Raw genomic sequence first — 21,378 nt, forward strand, 5'->3', positions numbered from 1 at the left:
GCACACGAGTGCGGTTAGAAATCTGCAAAGTCAAGAAATCCACATGTGCAAATACCTCGCATAAGGCCACAGAATTATATTTATTGTCTAGGTGGAGAGGTGGATATGGAAAAAAAAACACAAAATGATTGGCTGAGGAAAATGCAAGCAAGTTACCAACCCTATCCAATATAACTGCCCTTAATTTAATTTGCTGGAAAATCAGAATCATATTATTTATTCTGTTTATATGTGTCAAATATTCCTCTATAAGGTTCCTATCAGGTGATATGGAATGTCCAACCATCCAAGATAAAAATATATGCTGTTATTTTAAAAATAAAGTATTATACAATATAGACGCTTACATTCAAGCTCACGCAATCTGGAAAGAAAACCAAGCTCTCTTGAGCAAATGTGATTGACACTATACCATACAATAAATTGTTGCCCTTATTCAAACATGTCAGGTGAGTCTCAATGATTTTCCCATACAGACTTCTAATTCACCATGAGACAAACTCAGGCCACAATATTGTGACTTTACACACACAGAAATCTACATAGGCAGATTTGAGTAGTGGAATTCATACCTATAACTTAAGATCCAAATCAGAGCCAGTAACTATAATTTTCTGAAAATTCCTATCAGCCAGCATAAAACAGGGAAGTGCAAAACATATATAATGTTATATGCAAATAGAATGATGTAACTGACAATGCAACTCTGACATCAGTTGAACTGATGGAGAGAAAACATGTTCCTTCCAGGATGCTGTCAAGACAAATCTTAGTCATTACACCACAGAATCATATTTAGTAACCTGCAATATATAGATTCAAATAAAAGTGTTACAGCACATCCTTAAAGATGAAAACGAACATCTTAAAAACAGTGAATGTGTAGACACTCATTACCCAAGTCACAGATGATAAGGCAACACTTCATTCAATCATCAAAGCCTTGGTGATCAGAGCACTGAAGTGAATCTACATGATATGTGGTTTTCAGACAGAACTAGTATCAAACAATGGACATCAAATTTGTCAGAAAAGATCTCAAGATGTTCATTGAGAGGTAGGCATCAACCAGGTAGCAACATCATTCAATGGACTGGCAGAGAAGGTCAGGCAAAGAGTTCACTGACCCAGAAAGAATACAGAATAGAAATTATGTCTATTCAGTTACAGAGCAACATTCCTCAATGGACACTTGCAAGCTAAATTGCTAATGGCAAAGGAGGTTAAAGATGCATATACCAGTTTTAAAAATGCAACCTCAGGTCAAACATAACCTCCTGAAACCTTGAAAAAGTAAAATAAATGGAGAAATGCCATAGTTGAAAACAGAGATGGTATAATCCCTGGAAGTGAAGTTACAGGTAGATAGAATCGTAAAGAAGGCATTTGGTATGCTTGCCTTTATTGGTCAGTGCATTGAGTATAGAAGTTGGGAGTTCATGTTGCAGCTGTACAGGACATTGGTTCGGCTACTTTTGGAGTATTGTGTGCAATTTTCGTCTCACTCCTACTGGGTGGAGGATGTTGTGAAACTAGAAAGGGTTCAGAATAGATTTAGGAAGATGTTGCAAGGGTTGGAGGGTTTCAGCTATAGGGAGAGGCTGAATAGTCTGGGGCTATTTTTCCTAGAACGTTAGAGGCTGAGGGGTGACCTTATACAGGCATGCATAGGTAAATAGTCCAGGTATTTTTCCGGGGGTAGGGGAGTACAAAGCTAGAGGGCATAGGATTAAGGTGAGAGGGGAGAGATAAAAAGGACCTAAGGGGCAACATTTTTCACGCAGAAGATGGTGCATGTTTGGAATAAGCTGCTCGAGGAAGTGGTGGAGTCTAGTACAATTAGAACATTTAAAAAAGAATCTGGATGGGTATATGAATAAGAAAGGTTTAAGACAGATATGGGCCAGATGCTGGCAAATGGGCCTAGATTTATATAGGATATCTGGCCAGCTTGGATGAGTTGGACCAGGGGGTCTGTTTCCATGCTGTAGATCCTTATGATTCCAAAACAATAGGTGCAGGGCAAAAGCTTACCTGATCTTAAATTCTAGGGCAGAAAGTCTGGGGGTTATGAGGCTTTAAAGTTAGAAGCCATAATCATCAAACAGGTTAACCTACAAATTATGTGGTACCAATGTCAGAAGGGACATTCAGTAAATTGTACTCTGGCCAAGAAGGAATATCATGTTTGATTAGCACAAGAAATAGGAAATAGCCAAACCCATACCCATACCCATACTATACCATTCAACATAAAGAGTGGTACAATAATTCCTGACACAGGATAACACCATCACCCTGGTGTTGAGATCAAACAAACCAGATTAGGATGTTCAGTCAGAGTTCCAGACACTGAGATTTGGTTTGGGGCTAGAAGGAAGGTAGCGATTGTAGTGATATTGATGCTAGTTGTGATGTTAATACGTTGAAAGGAAACTGCAGGGTTAATGTGGGCTGAGTAAGGAGAAACTTGGGGGAGACAGACAAATGATGATGATACAACTACGTCATCAGTATGAGAGATTTAGAGAAAATATCAGAGAAGAAGCATGTAAAGAGACTTAATCTGTAATGTAAATTATTACAATCCTATCTATGTTACTACTGACAGGTCAAATACTGAATTAAATATGGTTTGATAGAAATGAAACAAAATATAATCTAAGTTAATGTATCAGTCAATCACTGAAACATAAGCACACCAGACTGAAGGGTCACTGGACCCAAAACATTAACTCTGATTTTGCCTTCAGATACTGCCAGATCTGCTGAGCTTTTTCCACCAACTTCTGTTTTTTGTTCCTGATTTACAGCATCTGCAGTTCTTCCAATTCTTGTACTGACGAGCAGTGCCTAGATGTGTCGGTAGCAGTATTAGCTCAAAGCACTTGACAAACTGACTGTCATAACCTTACCCTAAATAAAACTAACTTTGAAATGAATGCCTGGCTTACTTTAGATTTTCTGAGTCATGCCATGATATAGAACCCATTATGTTAAATACCTGCTATCTGGCAGCAAGAAAACTTAAAATTTAGTGTTGAAAACAAAACAAACCTGCCGCTCAAGATCTTGAATACGTTTGGCCTCCAGAGCTCTCCCCTTTGCACGTTTCTCAGGAGGCGAATTTTTATCTCTGGAATAAGCAGTAAGTTTTTCTACCTGACAAAGTAAAGGAAACATTGTTAAAACTTGCAACTTTACCATTGCAAAAACAGAATAGAGTGGCACAATAATTTTAAAGTAACATGTTGCATATATGTATAGCTGAATGAATGAGGAAGGTATAAATATGGCAACTGAAGGAATTTGAAAAGAAGTCAAAGTGGAGTAAAAGTGATTTGTAAATTGGAGTTGTAACAGTAGCCCAATTACAATGTTCACGATGAATCAATGGCTACATGCTTGCAAGATAATTTGTATGAAGCCTCTTCTGACAGAATTAAGTTAACACAGGCAATGCTAGAAAATAAGTTCCTTACAAGTAAATAATTGTCTGATGAAAACATGGGGAAGAAGCTACTTTCTCATTACTCCACCCAGACTAACAAACAGCTGACTATATCCAATCCTAACAAACAACTCAGTTGTATGAAACCACTGTACATTGTGAAAGTTGTTCATATACCTAATGCTGTCCATATCCTCTGCCACAAAAAGAACAAAAAGCTCAGCCAGAAGGGTTAAATCAGAAAATCTGTAGATATTCCAAAACTTAACATTTTCAGAAAGGCCTGAATTTCAGATGGAAAGTACTGTGATTACAGCAATAATTTTGCTATAATTTCTCAGAATCCACTTAGAAATGCAGCACATATCTTACAGTAACTTTAGGTCATCCCACAAACAAGATCAATATTCTGAACCACGGCTTCTGTCACTCCTGCTCATTAATATGGTTATCCTAGAAAGTCATATTATTTAAACGGTGACTTTTTGCAATACTGTCTCCTAAAGACTGACACTAGTTTTGATATAACAGTGTTCTACCAATTACCGGTCCAAGTTTCAAGTATTATTATTTACATAATTTCTCAAATGAAACACAGGAATTTAGAGAATTTCTTGCAGCCACAAAATTCTGCAATCTGTTGAAGCTGTTAACATGAAAAACATTTGTCAAAGAGGTAAAATAAATTTTCTTTTGACTCATAAATAATTCTCATGTATAATTTTCTTCAATAAATAAAAATTGGGGGACTGCAATTTCTTGATTTTATGTTCAAAGTATACTTGTGGTACTGCAAAATGTGAAGCTGCGAGTGTCACCAGCTTAGATTCTAGACACCTAAAGTAATTCACCAGTAACCCTTCAATACTCAAGTCAAACTGTGCAAGAAAAGATTCAAGATGTGCTTAGCTTCTGATCCATTGGTATTTATTCAAAATATAAAGTTGCATCTACTTCCGTTAAATACATTCAGTACCTGCTCCTTCAGCTTCTCAATTTCTACATTTGCTGCTTTAAGTCTTGCTGCATCCTTGTCCAACATCTCTTGGTTTTCAGCATACCACTGTAACCTTTTGTTGAGACGCTGGACTTCTTGCTTGTACTGTTCTTCCATTATTTTCATTTCAAATTCTTTATCACCTGGATTAAATACTCTTTCTTAAAACCAGGAATATGACTTGTGATTAAGAAATAAAGTAAGATCTTTTAGATTGGAAAGGGCATTCCATCCATCTTAATTTTTCCAGTAACATTATTACATTTTTCCCATTGCAGTATCCAGTTGTTCATTTAAATAAAGATTTTTATCTTGACTATTTTATCTGAGCTCACTGCAAATTTTGCTTTCTGTCTTCACACAATCCTCCCCATTCTTAACATGAGATTATTAGTATACCACTTCTTTGATTTGTAGTCATCATTCAATATGTCATCAACTCAGCATTGATGATTTTTAAAAAAATGTCTTAGTGAAAGTGAAATGTTTAAATGATGTTTACTATTAAAGGCAATTTATAAATGCAAATAGATGTTGTTCAAGATGTATATGCAAATTTTGGACAGACTAATAGAAGTTTGCACTCAAATTTCTCATGTCAGCTTGTGGTCATAGCTGATGGAGATTTAAAGGTTGCAGAATGCAATCAAGAAGCAAAAAATTATGATAGTGATACAATAGGGACTATTGATTTTTCACTTCCATTATTTTGTTTCAGTACCCAGAACTTTAATAGACTGAAATGGTTTTTAAAAAATAATGTAGACAGACATAAAATGGCCACAGCAATCAGTTGACTACATAGGTTAGCCATGTTTCATGAAGCCAAGGTAGAATAAACAAAAACGTCTGAACTAAAATTAACACCTTTTACAAAAAGAGTATGGTTGGAATGTTCCCTACTTCTGAACAATGTGGGCAATACCAAGTCAGTAAACAAAACATGGCAAGAAAAATCATATTCTTAGCAGAGAAAAAAAAAGATTTGAACAATGAAAAGAGAATCCCGCTAGTGAGCAGCAAGAGCCTATATGCATGTATTAACATCTCATTATTACATATTCACACCTTGTTTATAAGCAGTTTGGTATTCTCCCATGTGGCAGAGAAAAATTGGACAGCGATCCGGCAAAAAGTGCAACTAATCTGCAATACCTGCCCTAAGTAAGGGGAGTCTCAAAATGGAGATAAGGTTTTGTTTTACATTATGCAAAATTGTGCCATAAGAAGATGGATATTACACAATATGCTGAAATCAATTATTTTTTAATTATTGATTATTTTCTTTCTTCCAATAAACTGATTTATCTACTGTTAATGCATTTTAAAGCTAAATCAGGACAAGTTATTAAATTCAATTCCTTAACTTCAACAAATTCTAAGTTGCCTTCATGAGGTCAAACAACACAACTTACCTGAAGTATAAGTAAGTTGTATTTTAGCCATATTACACTCTTTTGACATGTTTTCCAGATCTACCATCAATGCTTGCTTCTCTTGTTTTAGTTTTTTAATTTCTTCAGTATGTTTAGTCTCTTCTTTCTGAAAGGGGAAGAGTTGAAAAAACTGAAATAAAGAGGTAGAACCTGCACAGATGAAAATCAGTCACCAGCCAAGGATAATAAGGATATACTTGTGTAAACAGGGTGCTTCATCCAGGAGACAGAAGAAAATAATAAAACTGATAGTCCTGTAAAATAAAAGATCGTTACATAGTCATGATATAGAACACTGACAACCAAGCAAACCTCTGTTTAACTTAAATAAGGGGAATTACAATGAAATGAGAACAGAGTTAGCTGAAGTGGACTGGGCAGACAGATTAGCAGGAAAGACAGCAAGCAAGCAGAATCAGACATTTAAAGAGAGAATTCATTACTCCCAGCAAAAATATATCCCAGTAAGGACGAAATATTCTGAGAGGGATGAATGAACAATGGCTAACCGAGGGAGTTAAGGAGAGCATTAAGTTGAAAGCAAAAGCATAGAAGGAGGCAAAAGTCAGTGATAGCTCCGAAGACAAGGATAAATTAATAACTGAGCAAAGGTGGGCTAAAAAGACAATAAGAGACAACGACAGCGTGCGAGAGAGAGCAAGAGTGAGAACTAACACAACCATAAATTAGTGAGGAATGTAAAAACAGACAACAGGAGTTTCTTTAAACATATAAAAAAAAGGAAGTGAGATCCAAGTGCACACAGATCCCTTCGAAAATGTATCTGGAGAAATAGGTCTGGGGAACAAGGAGATAAACAGATGTTTTGCACCAGTCTTTACAGGGGAAAATATACTGAACATCCCATTAACACTAAGGAATACAGGGGAGTAATTAAGTACCACCACCATCACTACAGAAGTTGTATTAAACAAGCTAATAGGGCTAAAGACAGGCAAGTCATCCGGCCCTGATGGCTTTCCTCTTAGGATCTGAAAATATGCAGCTGCCCAGACAGTGGATGTATTGGTCATAATTTTCTAAAAATCCTTGGATTCTGGACAAGTACCAGAGTATTGGAAAAATGCCAATGTGACACCCAATTCAAAAAGGGAGGCAAAAGCCAGTCTGGAACAGCCTGACATCTATTTTTGGAAAAGTAATGAGAATCAATCATTAAGGAAGTAATAGCAGCCCATTTGGAAAATCATAATCTAATGTGGCAGACTCAGCATGGCTTCGTGAAAGGGAAATTATATCAGACTAACTTATTACAGTTTTCAAGGAAGTCTCAACCAGTGTGGATAGAGGGGAATTAGTAGATACGTTGTTTTTGGTCTTCCAGAAGTGTTCGACAAAGTTCTTCATAAAAATTTAACTTGGAAGGTAAGAGCCCCATGGTATTGGAATTAGTGTAGTGGCATGGATACATAATTCGCCAATGGGCAGGAACCAGTGAGTTTGGTGAAGGGCACATTTTCAGGTTGACAACCTGTAACCAACAGGATTCCACAGGTATCAGTGCTAAGACTGCAACTGGAGGAAACAATCAAATGTACAACAACTAAATTTGCAGACGACACAAGAATAGGTAGAAAGGCAGATTGTAAAAGGCATACAAACAGTTTGCAGAGAGATATTGATGGGTTAAGTAAGTGGTCAAAAAACTGGCAAATGGAAAAATGTGAAGTTGTTCAGTTTGGAAGGAAGATCAAAAGAATGGAATATTAGTTGAATGGTGAAAAATAGTAAAAAGCTGCAACATAAAAGCACCTTGGGGGTACTTGTGTATGAAACACAAAGCTAGCACACAGGCGCAGTAGGGAGCAGGAAGACTAACGTTGACCTTTATTTCAAATGAGTAGGCGTATAAGGACAGGGAAGTCTTGCTGTACTTGCACATGGTGAGGATGAGACTTTATCTGGAGTACTATGACAGTTTTGATGCCCTAATGTAACAAAAGATATTATTTTAGTGGAGACAGTTCGGACAAAAGTTCACAAGGATGATCTCTGGTAATGTAAGAACTGTCTTATGAACAAAGGCTAAACACGTTGGGGCTCCACTCACTGAAGCTTAGAAGAATGAGAGGTGATCTCATTCAAGCATATAGGATTCTTATGGGTGTTGGCAGTGTCGGATCAGCGATGAACCAATTGCGAATGGCACCTTGAGCTAGCTCCACCAATCAGCCCACTCCTATTCCTATTTCTTGTGGTCTAATGTTACGATCTCTGCAGCACAGTCTGCCCTGTGTACCTTTTTCAGAGAATAGCATAGCACTGGGAGGTAGAAAACTGATTATAACCAAGAGAATGTAAAGCAAATTCAATAAAATATAACTATTTAATCAATATTTCAAAAGGTAACATTCAGAAATTTAAAAATGTGACCAAATTGGGGAGCTATAAATTTCTGCTTATTTAATTACAAAATAGATCCCACCAGGGTTTGAGGTTAACATCTACTTCCTTTTAATTTTGTTTAAGTATAATGAAAATAAAATTTAGTGCACAAATTAGCACAATGTTGGCAACTGAGGTATTCTTATGGTATACTGAAGCCTATTTGAAACTGGAATGCTAATCATAAGCATTAATGGAGTTTTGCTTTCTGATGCAGCATTAAACAAGTGACAACATACCATGGTAAATACAATAAGCTGTAGGAGAACAGAGACTCTGAAAATGTCCATGGCATTCATAATAGGAAATTAGTGGATCCTTGAAAGAAAGTGACATGAATAATAGCACAGCTTTTAAATTATTTTTTATTTTATAGTTGTCCTATTTAGAATACAAGAAAGATAATGAGTCGTGCACGCATGTACTAGAATTAGGATAAAAAGGTACAATTCAAGCAATTTTAATTCAACTTATTAAACTTCAAATAACTGGAAAACAAATTGGAAAAGACTTCTTAAATTTAGTAGTTACTGTATTTTCAGTCTTAGGAACTTCCTGATAGAGATACACTTGCCAAATAAGCCATATCCTCTTGCCAAAGTGGCTGCAGAGCTCACTTATGGAATTTCATTCAGGTCTATGCCTTTGACTCCCAAAGATTAAAAAAAAATTGTCTCTCACACAGACAAAAATGATTTAGATCAGAACAGAATACGGGCCCCTTAGATTCTAACCAGCAGGAGATAACAGGGGGATAGTGGTAATATCACTGGATTTGTAACCCAGAAACCCAGGCTGATGTGCTGAGGTTATGTGTTCAAAACCCACCAGGGCAGAAGGTGATGTTTGAAAACAAATCGAGTGTCTTAGCATTCTTCAGGGAAGAAAAATTGGCCGTTGTTACTTGGTATAACCTACGTATGACTCCAGTCCCACAATCCTATGATTCTCCAGAGGGCGATTAGGGAAGGGGCTCAAGAAATGACCAGCCAGTGGCTCCCACATCCCACCAGCAAATTTATAATAATTTGCAACTAATTTTCTCATCTTTCAATCATGGTTTGTGGTTTTTCATCCTGCACTCCTCAGCCCTATGAGCACTCGGGTCACATCTCTACATTTATGTAGTTATTATTCACCTGCCATATGGATGTTAGGGGCCATATTATAAGAGCGTTTTCAAATGTTCTGAGATAGAAATTGCAAAATTGATAATAAATCACATTGTACTTTTTAAGCATTCCAAATAAGATACTTTCCACACTTGACTGTGAAAACTATCCAGTAGACGGAGGACATGAGCAACATAAGGTGCAATGGGAGGTCCAGAAAGCTACAACGTATCTATTTTAATGCAAGGAGCTTGACTGGCAAGGCATGTGAACTTATAGTATTGATTAGCATGTGGGAATATGATACTGTAGCACAATCTTGTCTCAGGATTATAGTTGCAGGGCATTTCAACCAGATTTCAAATTAGATAGGGTGGGATTTTTAAAATACATCCAGGAGAGCTTTTTGTGCCAGTACATGGACAATTCTACCAGAGATAGGGCAATGCTTGGGAACGTACACAGTCGAGTAATTGAGTTTCAGTAGGCAAGCAATTCAGACATAGCGACCATAACCCTTAAGTTTCAAAGTCATTATGGAAAGGAATAATGATAAAGCAGAAGTTAAATATCTAAATTGGTGGAAGGCTGATTTCAATATCATTAGACAGGATCTGGCAAACATAGGCTGAGAGCCATTACTTGCAGGTAAGTCTACATTTGGAAAGTGGAATCTTTTGACAACAGTATCAGAGAAATCAGGGCCAGGCTGTTGCTTTAAGAATGAATGGCAAGGACAGCAAGTCCAGGCAATCATGGGTGTCAATGGGAAGGAAAGGAACTGCAGATGCTGGAAATCAGAAACAAAAATAGAAATTGATGAAAAAAACTCAAATTTGGCAGAATCTGCAGAAACAAAGCTGAGTCAATGTTTCAGGTCAAGTGATCTTCTTCACTGGACCCAAAACATTAACTCTGCTTTCTTTCTGCAGACGCTACCAAACTTGCAGAGTTTTCCACTAATTGGGAAACGCAATGGCTCAGTGGTTAGCACTGGTCCTCACAGCACCAGGGACCTGCATTCGATTCCACTCTTGGAAAATTGTCTGTGTGAAGTTTGCACATTCTTCTCATGTCTGTGCGGGTTTCTCCAGGTGCTCCAGTTTCCTCCCATAGCCCAAAGAAATGCGGCTTAGGTGGATTGGCCATGCTAAATTTCCCATAAAGTCCAGGGATGTGTGGATTTGATGCATTAGCCATGGGAAATGCAGGGTTTCAGGGACAGTGTGGGTTTGGGTGGGATGCTCTTTTGAGAGTCGGTATGGACTCAATGAGCCAAACGGCCTGCTTTCACACTGCAGGGATTCCAAGGTTTCTGTTTTTGTTTCTGGATGTTTGATAGAGAAAAGGATAGAAGCTCATATTAGGTACAGCACATTAAAACAGGGGAGGCTGTTAAAATGTAAACAGTGTAGGGGACTGCTTAAAAAAGAAATTAGGAGGGCAAAGAGCGTCACACATATTTTTGGCAGATAGAATGAACGAAAATCTCATGAGTTTTTATAAACATATTAAGATTAGATTCCGGATTAGATTAGATTCCCTACAGTGTGGAAACAGGCCCTTCGGCCCAACAAGTCCACACCGCACCTTGAAGCATCCCACCCAGCCCCATCTCCCTATAACCCACACACCCCTGAACACTACAGGCAATTTATCATGGCCAATCCACCTAACCGGCACATCTTTGGACTGTGGGAGGAAACCGGAACACCTGGAGGAAACCCACACCCACACACGGGGAGAATGTGCAAACTCCACACAGACAGTCACCCGAGGCGGGAATTGAACCCGGGTCCCTGGCGCTGTGAGGCTGCAGTGCTAACCACTGAGCCACCGTGCCGCCCCATATTAAGAGTAAGAGAATTACCATGGAAAGCGTGGGACCTATTAGAGATCAAAGAGGCAACTTGTGCGAGAGGTCTTAAATGAATGCTTCTCATCCGTTTAACAAAGGAGAAAGACATTGCAGCCAGAGATTTCAGTTAGGATGGACAGAATCCAGAACGTGTTAAGATTAGTAGCGAGGAGGTATGAGATGCTAAAATGGGCATAAAGGTGCATAAATACCCAGGGCCTGATGCATCACAGGGTGATGCAATGAGAAAGAAGGGATGAAATTTTTGTGGCGGTGATATATATGTATACCTTGGAAGATAGCTACTGTGGTTGCTTATTCAAGAAGAGCAGTGGTGTTAAGCCAGGTAATTACAGACTGGTTAATCTGATGTCAGTGGCAGGGGAATTATTGGAAAAAAAGTTCTGAGCAATAGGATTAATCTACTCCTGGAAAGGCAGAGATAGCACAATTTTGTAAAAGGGAAATCATGTCCAACAAGTTTAATCGAGGTTTTTCAAAAACTTGACTAAATATTTTGATATTTGGAGGCCCAGTAAGGAAAGCATATGTACAATGAATGCTAGGTCCATAGGGAGTACTGAGGAACAAAAGGACCCTCCCGTGCAAGCCATTTGATGCCTGAAAGTGTCAGCACAGGTCAGCAAGGTGATGGAGGAATAGTACAAGATGCTTGCCTTCATTAGCCATGGCATAGAATAGAGGAGCAAGGAAGTCTTGTTACAACTTTATAAAACATTGATTCAGCCACAGTTGGAATATTGTGTGCAGTTCTGGTTGCCAAAATATCTGAAGGATGAGACTGTGCTGAACAGGGTGCAGAGGAGATTTATCAGGATGTTCGCAGGGATTCATCTCGGTGATGAAGAGAGACTTGATAGATTGTGTTTATTTTCCTTGGAGCAGATGAGACTGAGCAGATAAGATCTGATTGAGATATACTAAATTATGAAAGGCACATCATGAAAGGCAGATCATAAGAATCTTCAGATGATTTGAAGACCAGAGGGCATATGTATAAGGTCAGGAGTAAGTGCACTGGACCAAGGGCAGGTAAATAGGATTAATGTAGATTGGTGTTTTTCAGTTGGCACAGACATGGCAGGACAAAAGGCCTGTTCCTTCGTTGTATGACTCTATGCTATGTACTTGCCTGTTTTACTCTCAATTGTGAAAGTAAGTCAGTAATATTCTGATCTTTAACTTGTTCAGTCAACCGGATATCTTGGACTGATACTTGCTTCATATTATCCTTGTTTGCGCATTCCCTAATGAGGAAAAAAGGCAAAAAAAAATGACAGTTTGATTTTTAAAATGCAAACTTGAAATTAAATAGAGACTTATTCCTTCGTATTTAAAGCAAATCCTTTTAAATGTAGCCATTTTTAACTAAAATTGTCAAATTGTTCACACATACAGTAGCTTTTTTATAATCTAATATATTCCAGGTAATGCAAAAATAGATGAAGTGTTTCGGTACATAATGGAAAAGGACAAAATAAAATCTACACTTATCTAGCATCTTTCACAGCTATAGGTCATTCCAACTTCGTACTTTTGAAGTGTAATCATTGTTGTACTGGAAGAAACAGTGAAACTAATTTGCTAATAGCAAGTTCCAAATGCCAAGTGATAATGCCTAGAACATGTTAAATATTAGCAAAATATTAGTTAAAACGCTGGGGATAGCTCCCCTGCACTTGTTCAAAAGAGTGCTACAGAATGGTTTTGGCTACCTGAGAGGTTAGATTATTTTAATGTCTCATCTGAAAGTACAGCACTCACTCAGTACTGCACCGAAGTGTCAACTTTGATGTTTGCGCCCAGATTTTGAATTGAGACTCGAACCCACAACCTTCTGATTGAGAAAGGAGTGACTGCAATCGAGTAAACTACGGCTGATACCTGCAAAGCAAAGTGCTTCTTTCACACCATAAACTTGGTGGTTGACACAGGATGGTGAACATTGAACGTAGAACATAGAACAATACAGTGCAGAACAGGCCCTTCGGCCCTCGATGTTGCGCCGACCTGTGAACTAATCTAAGTCCACCCCCCTACACTATCCCATCATCATCCATAAGCTTGTCCAAGGACTGTTTAAATGCCCCTAATGTGGCCGAGTTAACTACATTGGTAGGCAGGGCGTTCCATGCCCTTACCACTCTGAGTAAAGAATCTGCCTCCGACATCTGTCTTAAATCTATCACCCCTCAATTTGTAGCTATGCCCCCTCATACAAGTTGACGTCATCATCTGCGGAAAAAGACTCTCACTGTCCACCCTATCTAATCCTCTAAACATATTGTATGAACCTGTGGAATTTTCTACCACATAAGGCAATGGATATCAAGTCAATGATTATATTTAAGAAATAAATGAATAGACTTCTGTACACCAAAAATATAAAATGGCATGAGGAATGAGCGTGATTATGGCATGAAGTAGAAGATCAGTCATGATCATGCTGAACAGCGGAACAGACTCATTAGGCTGAATGGTTGATTCCACCTCCTACTTTCCAAATTTCTATATACTGGATTAGCAAATCCCACAATAGCAAGCTGTGAAATGAATATGAAAAATTCCAGGCTGAGAGAGAAAATGTTCTCAAAGCTATCAGTTTAACATCAAAAACAAAAGAACTGCAGATACTGAAAATCTGAAACAAAAACTGTTGTAAAGAAGAGTCTCTGGACCCAAAATGTGCACTTTGTTTTCCCTCCACAGATGCTACCAGATTAGAATGTTGTTTCTGAAAAGGAGCCTTGCCATCTCTAATTTGTCCAGTGTAAATGGCTCTAGTCCATGCTATTTGAATCTGTTTGACTCTTAGTGCCCTTTGATGATAAGGGCTTGGGAATAAATATCACCTCACTGGTGTGTAATTCATCTTTGAGAAAACAAATAGACTGTAAGCGGGGGTTAAGGGGGTTGAATTTTGTTCCAGGTTTGGCACAAAACAAGTTTATATTCAATATACACAATGCCTGGAACTGAATATGACATGTTGCCTGTAATGGGAGGATATCGCTTGTGCTGCATCAATATCTGAAGTGAATTTCTATTCAATATTTTCAAAAAACATGAATAAACAAAAGTAACAAAAGTACTGTTCAGAACTGTTACAGTCCAGGAGTCTGTCATATGGCCCCACTGTGTCTATTCCAGCTCTCTAAATGAGTATTTCCAGCTGTCTCCCTGTAACCCTGCACTGTGTCTAGTTTCCTTTTTGAACTGCTAAATTGAACCTGCTTCCACCACATACTCTGGTAGTGCATTCCAGACCCTAAACACTTATTAAGTAAGAAAGGTTTTCCTCACATTTTTGAGCCTTCTACTAATTACCTTAAAATTGGTTTGATTCTTTCACTACATGTTCCCCTTGTTTATTCTGACCAGAACTCTTACAATTTTGAAAACTATTGTTAGATCTCCTCTTAACATTCACTTTCCAAAAGAAAACTGTTCTTCATAATGGAACGTTTTTGGGTCTGGAACCAATCTTGGAAACCTCTTCTACACTATCACCAATGCCTTCAGGTCCTTCTTGGTGAGTTACATTCGAAATCGGAGGCAATGCTTCAGCTGAGGTTGAACAGGTTCAACATAACTTCCTTATGCATGTTCTGTATGAGAATTCGAAGATGAGAGTTCAACTCCTGTTCTGGCATTTTCAAAATTTCAACTCAGCTTAAAAGATCTTTGAATAAAAAGCAGTATCAGTAAGAGACTAAGAACCTGTCATCATTTGTTTCTACTGTTACACAAACCTAATTAGTTCCCTAGTTTCTTTAAGGGATGAAGCCTATATTTCTTGCAAGTAAGCAAAATGGCTCCAGACCTACATTAATATGGTTGAATGAAATGTAGTCACAATTGTTATCACCTGTACCAAATGAGGGTAATAGGGCCAAGTAGTAAATATCTGCCTTAACAATTTCTAATAATGTAATGTCACTTCTCAGATGTGATATTGGTATTTCGTTATCTTCTAACCTTTTAAAAACAGCAGGTTTGCTTTTCTGCCAATATCCATTTCTAAAAGCTTGGGAAACACCACACTTGTAAAAATGATGGCTATATTTTAAAAAAAAAGTCTTTTTGTTCTTTAAAAAAACTGCACAGATTTTGTGACTGCAGTCTTACCACATCAACAAAGTACTCATTATTCTACGCCCTTTGACTTCCTATAATCAGCTATCTAAACATAAGTAACAGAAATATATGAAGCATACAACGTACAGCTCCAAACAATGCAAGGTGAGGGTAGCTTGCAATGGCTTCCAGTGGCAATTATGAGCTTTTCAAATGGTTCAACGGCAATGATAAATGCATGGAGGTGTGCTGTTAGCTTTCAAGTATCATACAGTAGTATTCAGAAGAATCTGGGTTTATTGCTTTATTTAAAGTCATTCACTAAATTTGGAGAATCAATGCATGAACTTTTAGATCAGCATATTTAAAAGCCTTACTTGAGTCGACGTATTTCAGCCATTAAATGTTGAGTTTCTGTGAATGTTTTCTCTTCATTTCTCTTATTAAGGACCTGAAGCTCTTTCACCTGTGAGTAAAGTCTTTCATTTTCCTGAAATAATAAATGTTCTTCAATCACTAATAAAATACATTACTGTTATGTCAAATAATCTGTAGTATATAAATCCCAAGAATACAGGTCCTAAATGTAAAACACAGCTTTCCTATTAACATCTCAAACATTAGCTAAAAAGGACTTATATTCATACACTGTTTTGTACAATCACAGAAGGTCTTAAAGAGCATTACAGTCATAGAGGCACACAGCATGGAAACAGACCCTTTAGACCAATCACTGCAGACCAACCATGTTCCCAAACAAAACTAGTTCTGTTTGCATGCATGTCACCGATATCCCTCTAAACCTGCATTCTCTTCACCTTCATGAAATAACATTGAAAACGGTACTGAAGAAACAGAATACAGTACTCCTCACACAAATTTCACTGCTTTATTTCTATATTACCACAGTTCACGTATTCTAGTATTAAGAAGCTTTTCTTTTATTTTCTCCCATTCAGAAAATTTGAAGATCCATTTAGTTTATTTTGCTCCTTTATTCTAACTAATGTAACATTCAAATATTCAATGGGCTGAATATATTCAAATTCAAGGAAGCACTTTTCAGAAGTGTAGTTATTGTTGTAGTGTAGGAAATGCTGCAGCTAATGTCTGCACAGTGAAATTCCACAGACTGTAATGAGATAATTAGAAATATTAGAAATATGAAAAATAGGAGCAAGATTCGCTCCAAAAACAGAAATTGCTGTTCTGAGGAACAGTCATACGTCATGAAACATTAAGTCTGATTTCTCTCCACAGATATTGCTGGACCAACTGAGCTTTTCCAGCAATTTCTATTTTTGTCTTTGATTTACAGCATTTACAGTAGAATTAGGTCAACACATCAAGCCTGCACCATAATGTCTTTTATTAATTCGGGGGATATGGGTGTCATTGGCTGGGTCAATATTCATTGCTCATTCCCAGTTGCCCTTGAAAAGGTGGTGGTTCGCTGCTTTCTTAAACCACAGCTTGAACTGTCCACGTACTTTAGGCTTACCCATAATACCGTCAGGCAGCAAGTTCCAGAATTTTGTTTCAGCAACACTGAAGGTACTGCTATATAATTCTAAGGCAGGATGGTGAGTTGCTTGGAGGGGAAGCTACAGATGGTGTTGCCATGTATCTGCTGCCCTGTCCTTCTAGATGTTAGTGTTCATGCATTTTTAGGTGCTTTCTAAGGAGTCTTGGTGAATTTCTGCAGTGCATACGGCACTGAAGCAATTATGATCACAGATAATCCCTGATCGCAATATTATAATTCCATTCTCTTTATAACCAAAGACACCTTAAATGTCCAGAAATATACCGATTTCTTTCTTATAAATATTCGCTGTCTTGGCTTCCATAGCCTTATGTAGTGGAGAATTCTACAAACTGAGCAAAGATGTTTCTTTTCCTGTCAGTAAATGGCTCACCCAGTATCCTGGGGCTATGACTCCTTGTTTGAGAGCACTCTAGCCAGCAGAAACATCATTGCTACATCCAGTCTGTCCAGCCCTGTCAGGGCTTTACAAGATTCAATGAGATCCCTTCTCATTCTTCTAAACTCCAGTGAATACAAGCCTAGTTGACCCTATCTCTTCTCAAATTGCAATCCTACCTTCCCAGGAATCAGTAAAGTGAACTCCCGCTATGATCCCTCTACGGTATGTATATCCTTTACTAGATTTTCTTTTACAATTTTGTTCAAGAGATAAATTTTGACCATAATATGGAGGTAACTTCCTGCTTTTGTTCAAAATGGTACCAAGAGATCGTGTTTTAACATCTTTGCTGACTCCAAGAGTGCAGCACTTCCCCAATACTGTTGTGGATTGTCAGCCTATATTTTAGTGCTTAATTCTCGGGTGAAACTGCACCTGGGACTTTGTGACTCAGATGTGAGCGTGCTACCAAGTGAGACCTGGCTAAGAAAAGAAAAAGGAACATATGTTTAAATCATAAGCAAAAACAGGACATTTGTGAGTTCAAGCAAGGAACAAACGGAAGTGATCTATGATAGGGAAGAGGGCAGGAATGACGTATGTTAAAAGGAATGAGATTGGTAGAAGGCACAACATGTTGATAATGAGCCAAACGTAGAAACAAAAGATGGGTCCGAAAGAGACGTTCCTTCATTCAAAATTGTTTTTTATTGTTCTGTTACATGCTATGAGACCAGGATCTTTCCAATCCATGAATTCCAGTGGTTTAAAATTAAAAACCAAGTAAGAAAAATCATATAAAAAAATGATGTCAGATATCTGGAAAAAAATCAAAATTCTCACAGGCCTGTCAACATTCAATGCTTTCCATTATGCAAGAGTAACTCACACTATCTCTGCCACTCAGTATACACTAGATTTAACTCTATATTGGTTTGTTTCTTGTTCCAGCTAGGGATAGAGAGACTTCGGACCCGGGATCTGAATTTATTCAGCTCAAGGAAACAAAGGTTTGGTTGTGATAATAATTAGATTTGTAGCACATTGATTTATTCTTGGTAATCATATCTGTTATAAATGGGCCCACAGATCTGTGTGCATCCTGAATCAATCTTTATGGATGTAATAGACATTTATAGTGCATTAACAAAGTGTTTGAACATTAAAAACGATATAAGTTCTTAATAGTAAATATACACCACTGAAATCTCCAAAAGTTGATGAGATAAATGTAAATGGTGATGAAATCTTTCTATATATTGTGCTGTGAAAAATAGCAATCTGTGAAAATTCAAGGAATAGAGAGTTCCATGAAAATGCTACATTTGACTTCCAAAATATTAGTTACATTCAACACTGCCTGGAGATAAGTGTGGAAATTTTTGCAATATTTTCAATAGTTCACTTTCAATTCAACTAAATTCAACAAAACGCTGTGGAGGCCAAACCTTTATGTAGTGGAGAATTCCACTGGTTCACCCGAGGAAGATTAACTAGGAGCGCCAAAAGGTATCAATCAGGTAGTTAGGAGAAGAGAGAAAGGGTCCATCCTGAAAAAGGTACAGGTTTTGAAAGTCAGGACACAGCAAACATCAGGGGAGCCAAGAATTGCATCTGAGAGCTGGAATAGGGCTCAAAATAAAACCTCTGGCAGCTGTGGGAGCTCAGAAACAGTGGTGTTCATGCTAGCTGAGAGAAAAGGTGAAGAAAAACCACAAGTGGTATTTGATTTGTGCAGCAAAAAAACATTAGAGTTTGGAGAAATGCAGTACCAGCTTGGAGAAGCTAGCTGTTGTTGAAAATAGCAATTGTGCTTTCGAGCGAGTGCACATTCAAGAATGCAGAAGAGTATAATTCCAGGAAGGACCAAAATTTGAGCTGTCACTAGGTAATCAGTGGGAGAAGGGTTTCTCAGAAAGTTTCAAAATCAGATCTTTGAAAGAAAACAAAATGGAACTCCTCGTAGATTTTAATATCAGGCTTGACCCATAGTGTCACTATATGAGGGTGAAGCAGGTGGTTTTCAGAGAAATTCAGTGAGGTCAGTCTTGACCACTTGGTATGCTCTGTGGTGTATACCTGCTATTTGTTCAGGTTATTCTAACCTGATTGTATTACTGTTCAAACTTTGTATAGTGAAGTTTATTGTTTGTTTAAAATCATTGAATTTGTGACTACTTTTTTTTTTAAGTACCTGGCATCGCACATTTGTCTACTTTTAAAACAAGTTATTATTCCCTGCACAATTGTAATGAATTTCTGTTTGGCATGGGATCATAGTAAAAATATATAAATATCCAATGGATGAGTGACCACAATATTATGATTGTAATCTATTTGAAAGATTAGAAAGTACAAAGACTGGCTGTCACATGAGACCTAAAGATAACCTGGCAGAGACTGTGTCATATCTTTTATTGAAATATAACTGGGGAGAAAATTTAACCTGGGACTAAAGTCTTATGCAATTTGATTTTAAATAATAAATGCTGAAAGTAAGCAATTAGACAAGATAAAAGCTAAATTATGAAGTCAAGCTTGATAATCAAATACAGTAGATAAGAACATTCCATGCTCAAACATAGGATAAACATTGCATTAACAAAGCTGACTAATTTTACTATTTAACAACCAAAATAAAACATTGATACAGTGTTCAGAAAACAGAGAACCCAACATCTTTGTTCCAATACCTTATGGTATCCTTGAATAAGAGTTTCTTGGTCTTGAACTTCCTTTTCAATTAATTTCAGCTTTTCTTCAGTCACAGGATCCAATGGTCCTCCAAATATCAATTTCGTTCTGTTTGTTTCCAGGCTGTGTAACTGTCAGGAAAAAAAATTGCATCATTAAATTATTTTAAAAGGGAAACTCTTCTGTTATACTGATAATAGATGGTGATGGAACTGGGATCAGAATTTAAGTATGTAAATTATGATTTTATATACAGCTTAGGAGCCATTGTGAAGGATAATGATTTTCGTTTTGAGAGCAATGCTAAATTAGATCACTTCAGCTGAGGAGTCTGGAAATGCATAGACAATATTTCCAACCATTACGAAAGATTATAGTGGCTATAGTGAGAGCACGGAAACAGGCCCGTTGATCCAACTCATCCACACCGACCAGACATCCCAACCTAACCTAGTCTCTTTGCCAGCATTTGGCCCATATTGCTTTAAACCCTTCCTATTCATATACACATCCAGATGCCTTTTAAAAGTTGTAATTGTACCCTTCCACCAGCAGTTTATTTGTTTCGTGCACCACCCTCTGCATGACAAAAAAAAACTTACTCCTCTGGTCCTTTTTAAATCTACCTTAAATCTATGCCCTCTAGTTTTGTACTTCCTCACCCTAGGAAAAAGATCTTGGCTATTCACCTTATCCATGGTCCTCATGATTTTATAACCGTCTACAAGGTTATCCCCTCAGCCTCCGATACTCCATGGAATAAAGTCCCAGCCTATTTAGCATCTTCCTACAACTCAAACCCTCCAGTCCTGGCAACATCCAGGAAGCACAAAAGAGCCCAACTGGCAATTTTAAATTGATTTCCAATATAATTATTTGCATCGCGGGCTTGCGCTTGCAAAACCCGTAACCCAGTGTCCAACTTTAAATATGATTCTGTAGTTGAGCAACAATTGTTAAGTAATCCTCAGTGAGTGAAGGGTGGAACTGCCAATTCTGCAAAGTGCAAGTCAATACAATATTTGTTTTAGATTTCCAGCACTTTAAAATTTTGAAGTACTCTAATTGAATGGAATTGACCTGATAATTAAATTGCACTGTACTACAAATAACGTGAAGTTCAAAATGTGTACCAAGTTAGGTCATAGCCAATAATAAAGCAACTGCAGTTTTCTATCAATTTTGGCATTAATCAGACGTAATTTTACAATTAACTGAAATTGGGGCTGTAGGAAATACCAGTCTTCCATGAACAATCTAAATCGTTCTGTCTATGAATAGACAAACTTCCCAATTATGTAGAAAAACTCATCTGACCAACTGTAAAAAAGAGCAGCATAATTCCTATACAAGAATTTAGAGTTCTGGTTATTTAAAAGGGTACCTCGATGACTCGTT

At 37.6% G+C, this 21,378-nt stretch overlaps 1 protein-coding gene across 7 annotated transcripts in view; it reads right to left on the minus strand.

Moving 5' to 3' along the window:
* cep162 (centrosomal protein 162) overlaps positions 1–21,378 on the minus strand; it is a 113,748-nt gene that overhangs the window by 33,730 nt on the left and 58,640 nt on the right. For all 7 annotated transcript variants that reach the window (XM_048530866.2, XM_048530869.2, XM_048530868.2 and 4 more), the window contains 6 exons: positions 19,980–20,111; positions 15,736–15,848; positions 12,414–12,528; positions 5,864–5,990; positions 4,428–4,591; positions 3,058–3,162 (listed from right to left, as the gene is read on the minus strand). In XM_048530866.2, coding sequence (XP_048386823.1) covers positions 3,058–3,162; positions 4,428–4,591; positions 5,864–5,990; positions 12,414–12,528; positions 15,736–15,848; positions 19,980–20,111 — 756 coding nt within the window. The remainder of the gene's footprint in view (positions 1–3,057; positions 3,163–4,427; positions 4,592–5,863; positions 5,991–12,413; positions 12,529–15,735; positions 15,849–19,979; positions 20,112–21,378) is intronic.

The sequence above is a fragment of the Stegostoma tigrinum genome, chromosome 4 (assembly GCF_030684315.1).
Source record: "Stegostoma tigrinum isolate sSteTig4 chromosome 4, sSteTig4.hap1, whole genome shotgun sequence".
Taxonomy (NCBI): Eukaryota; Metazoa; Chordata; class Chondrichthyes; order Orectolobiformes; family Stegostomatidae; genus Stegostoma; species Stegostoma tigrinum.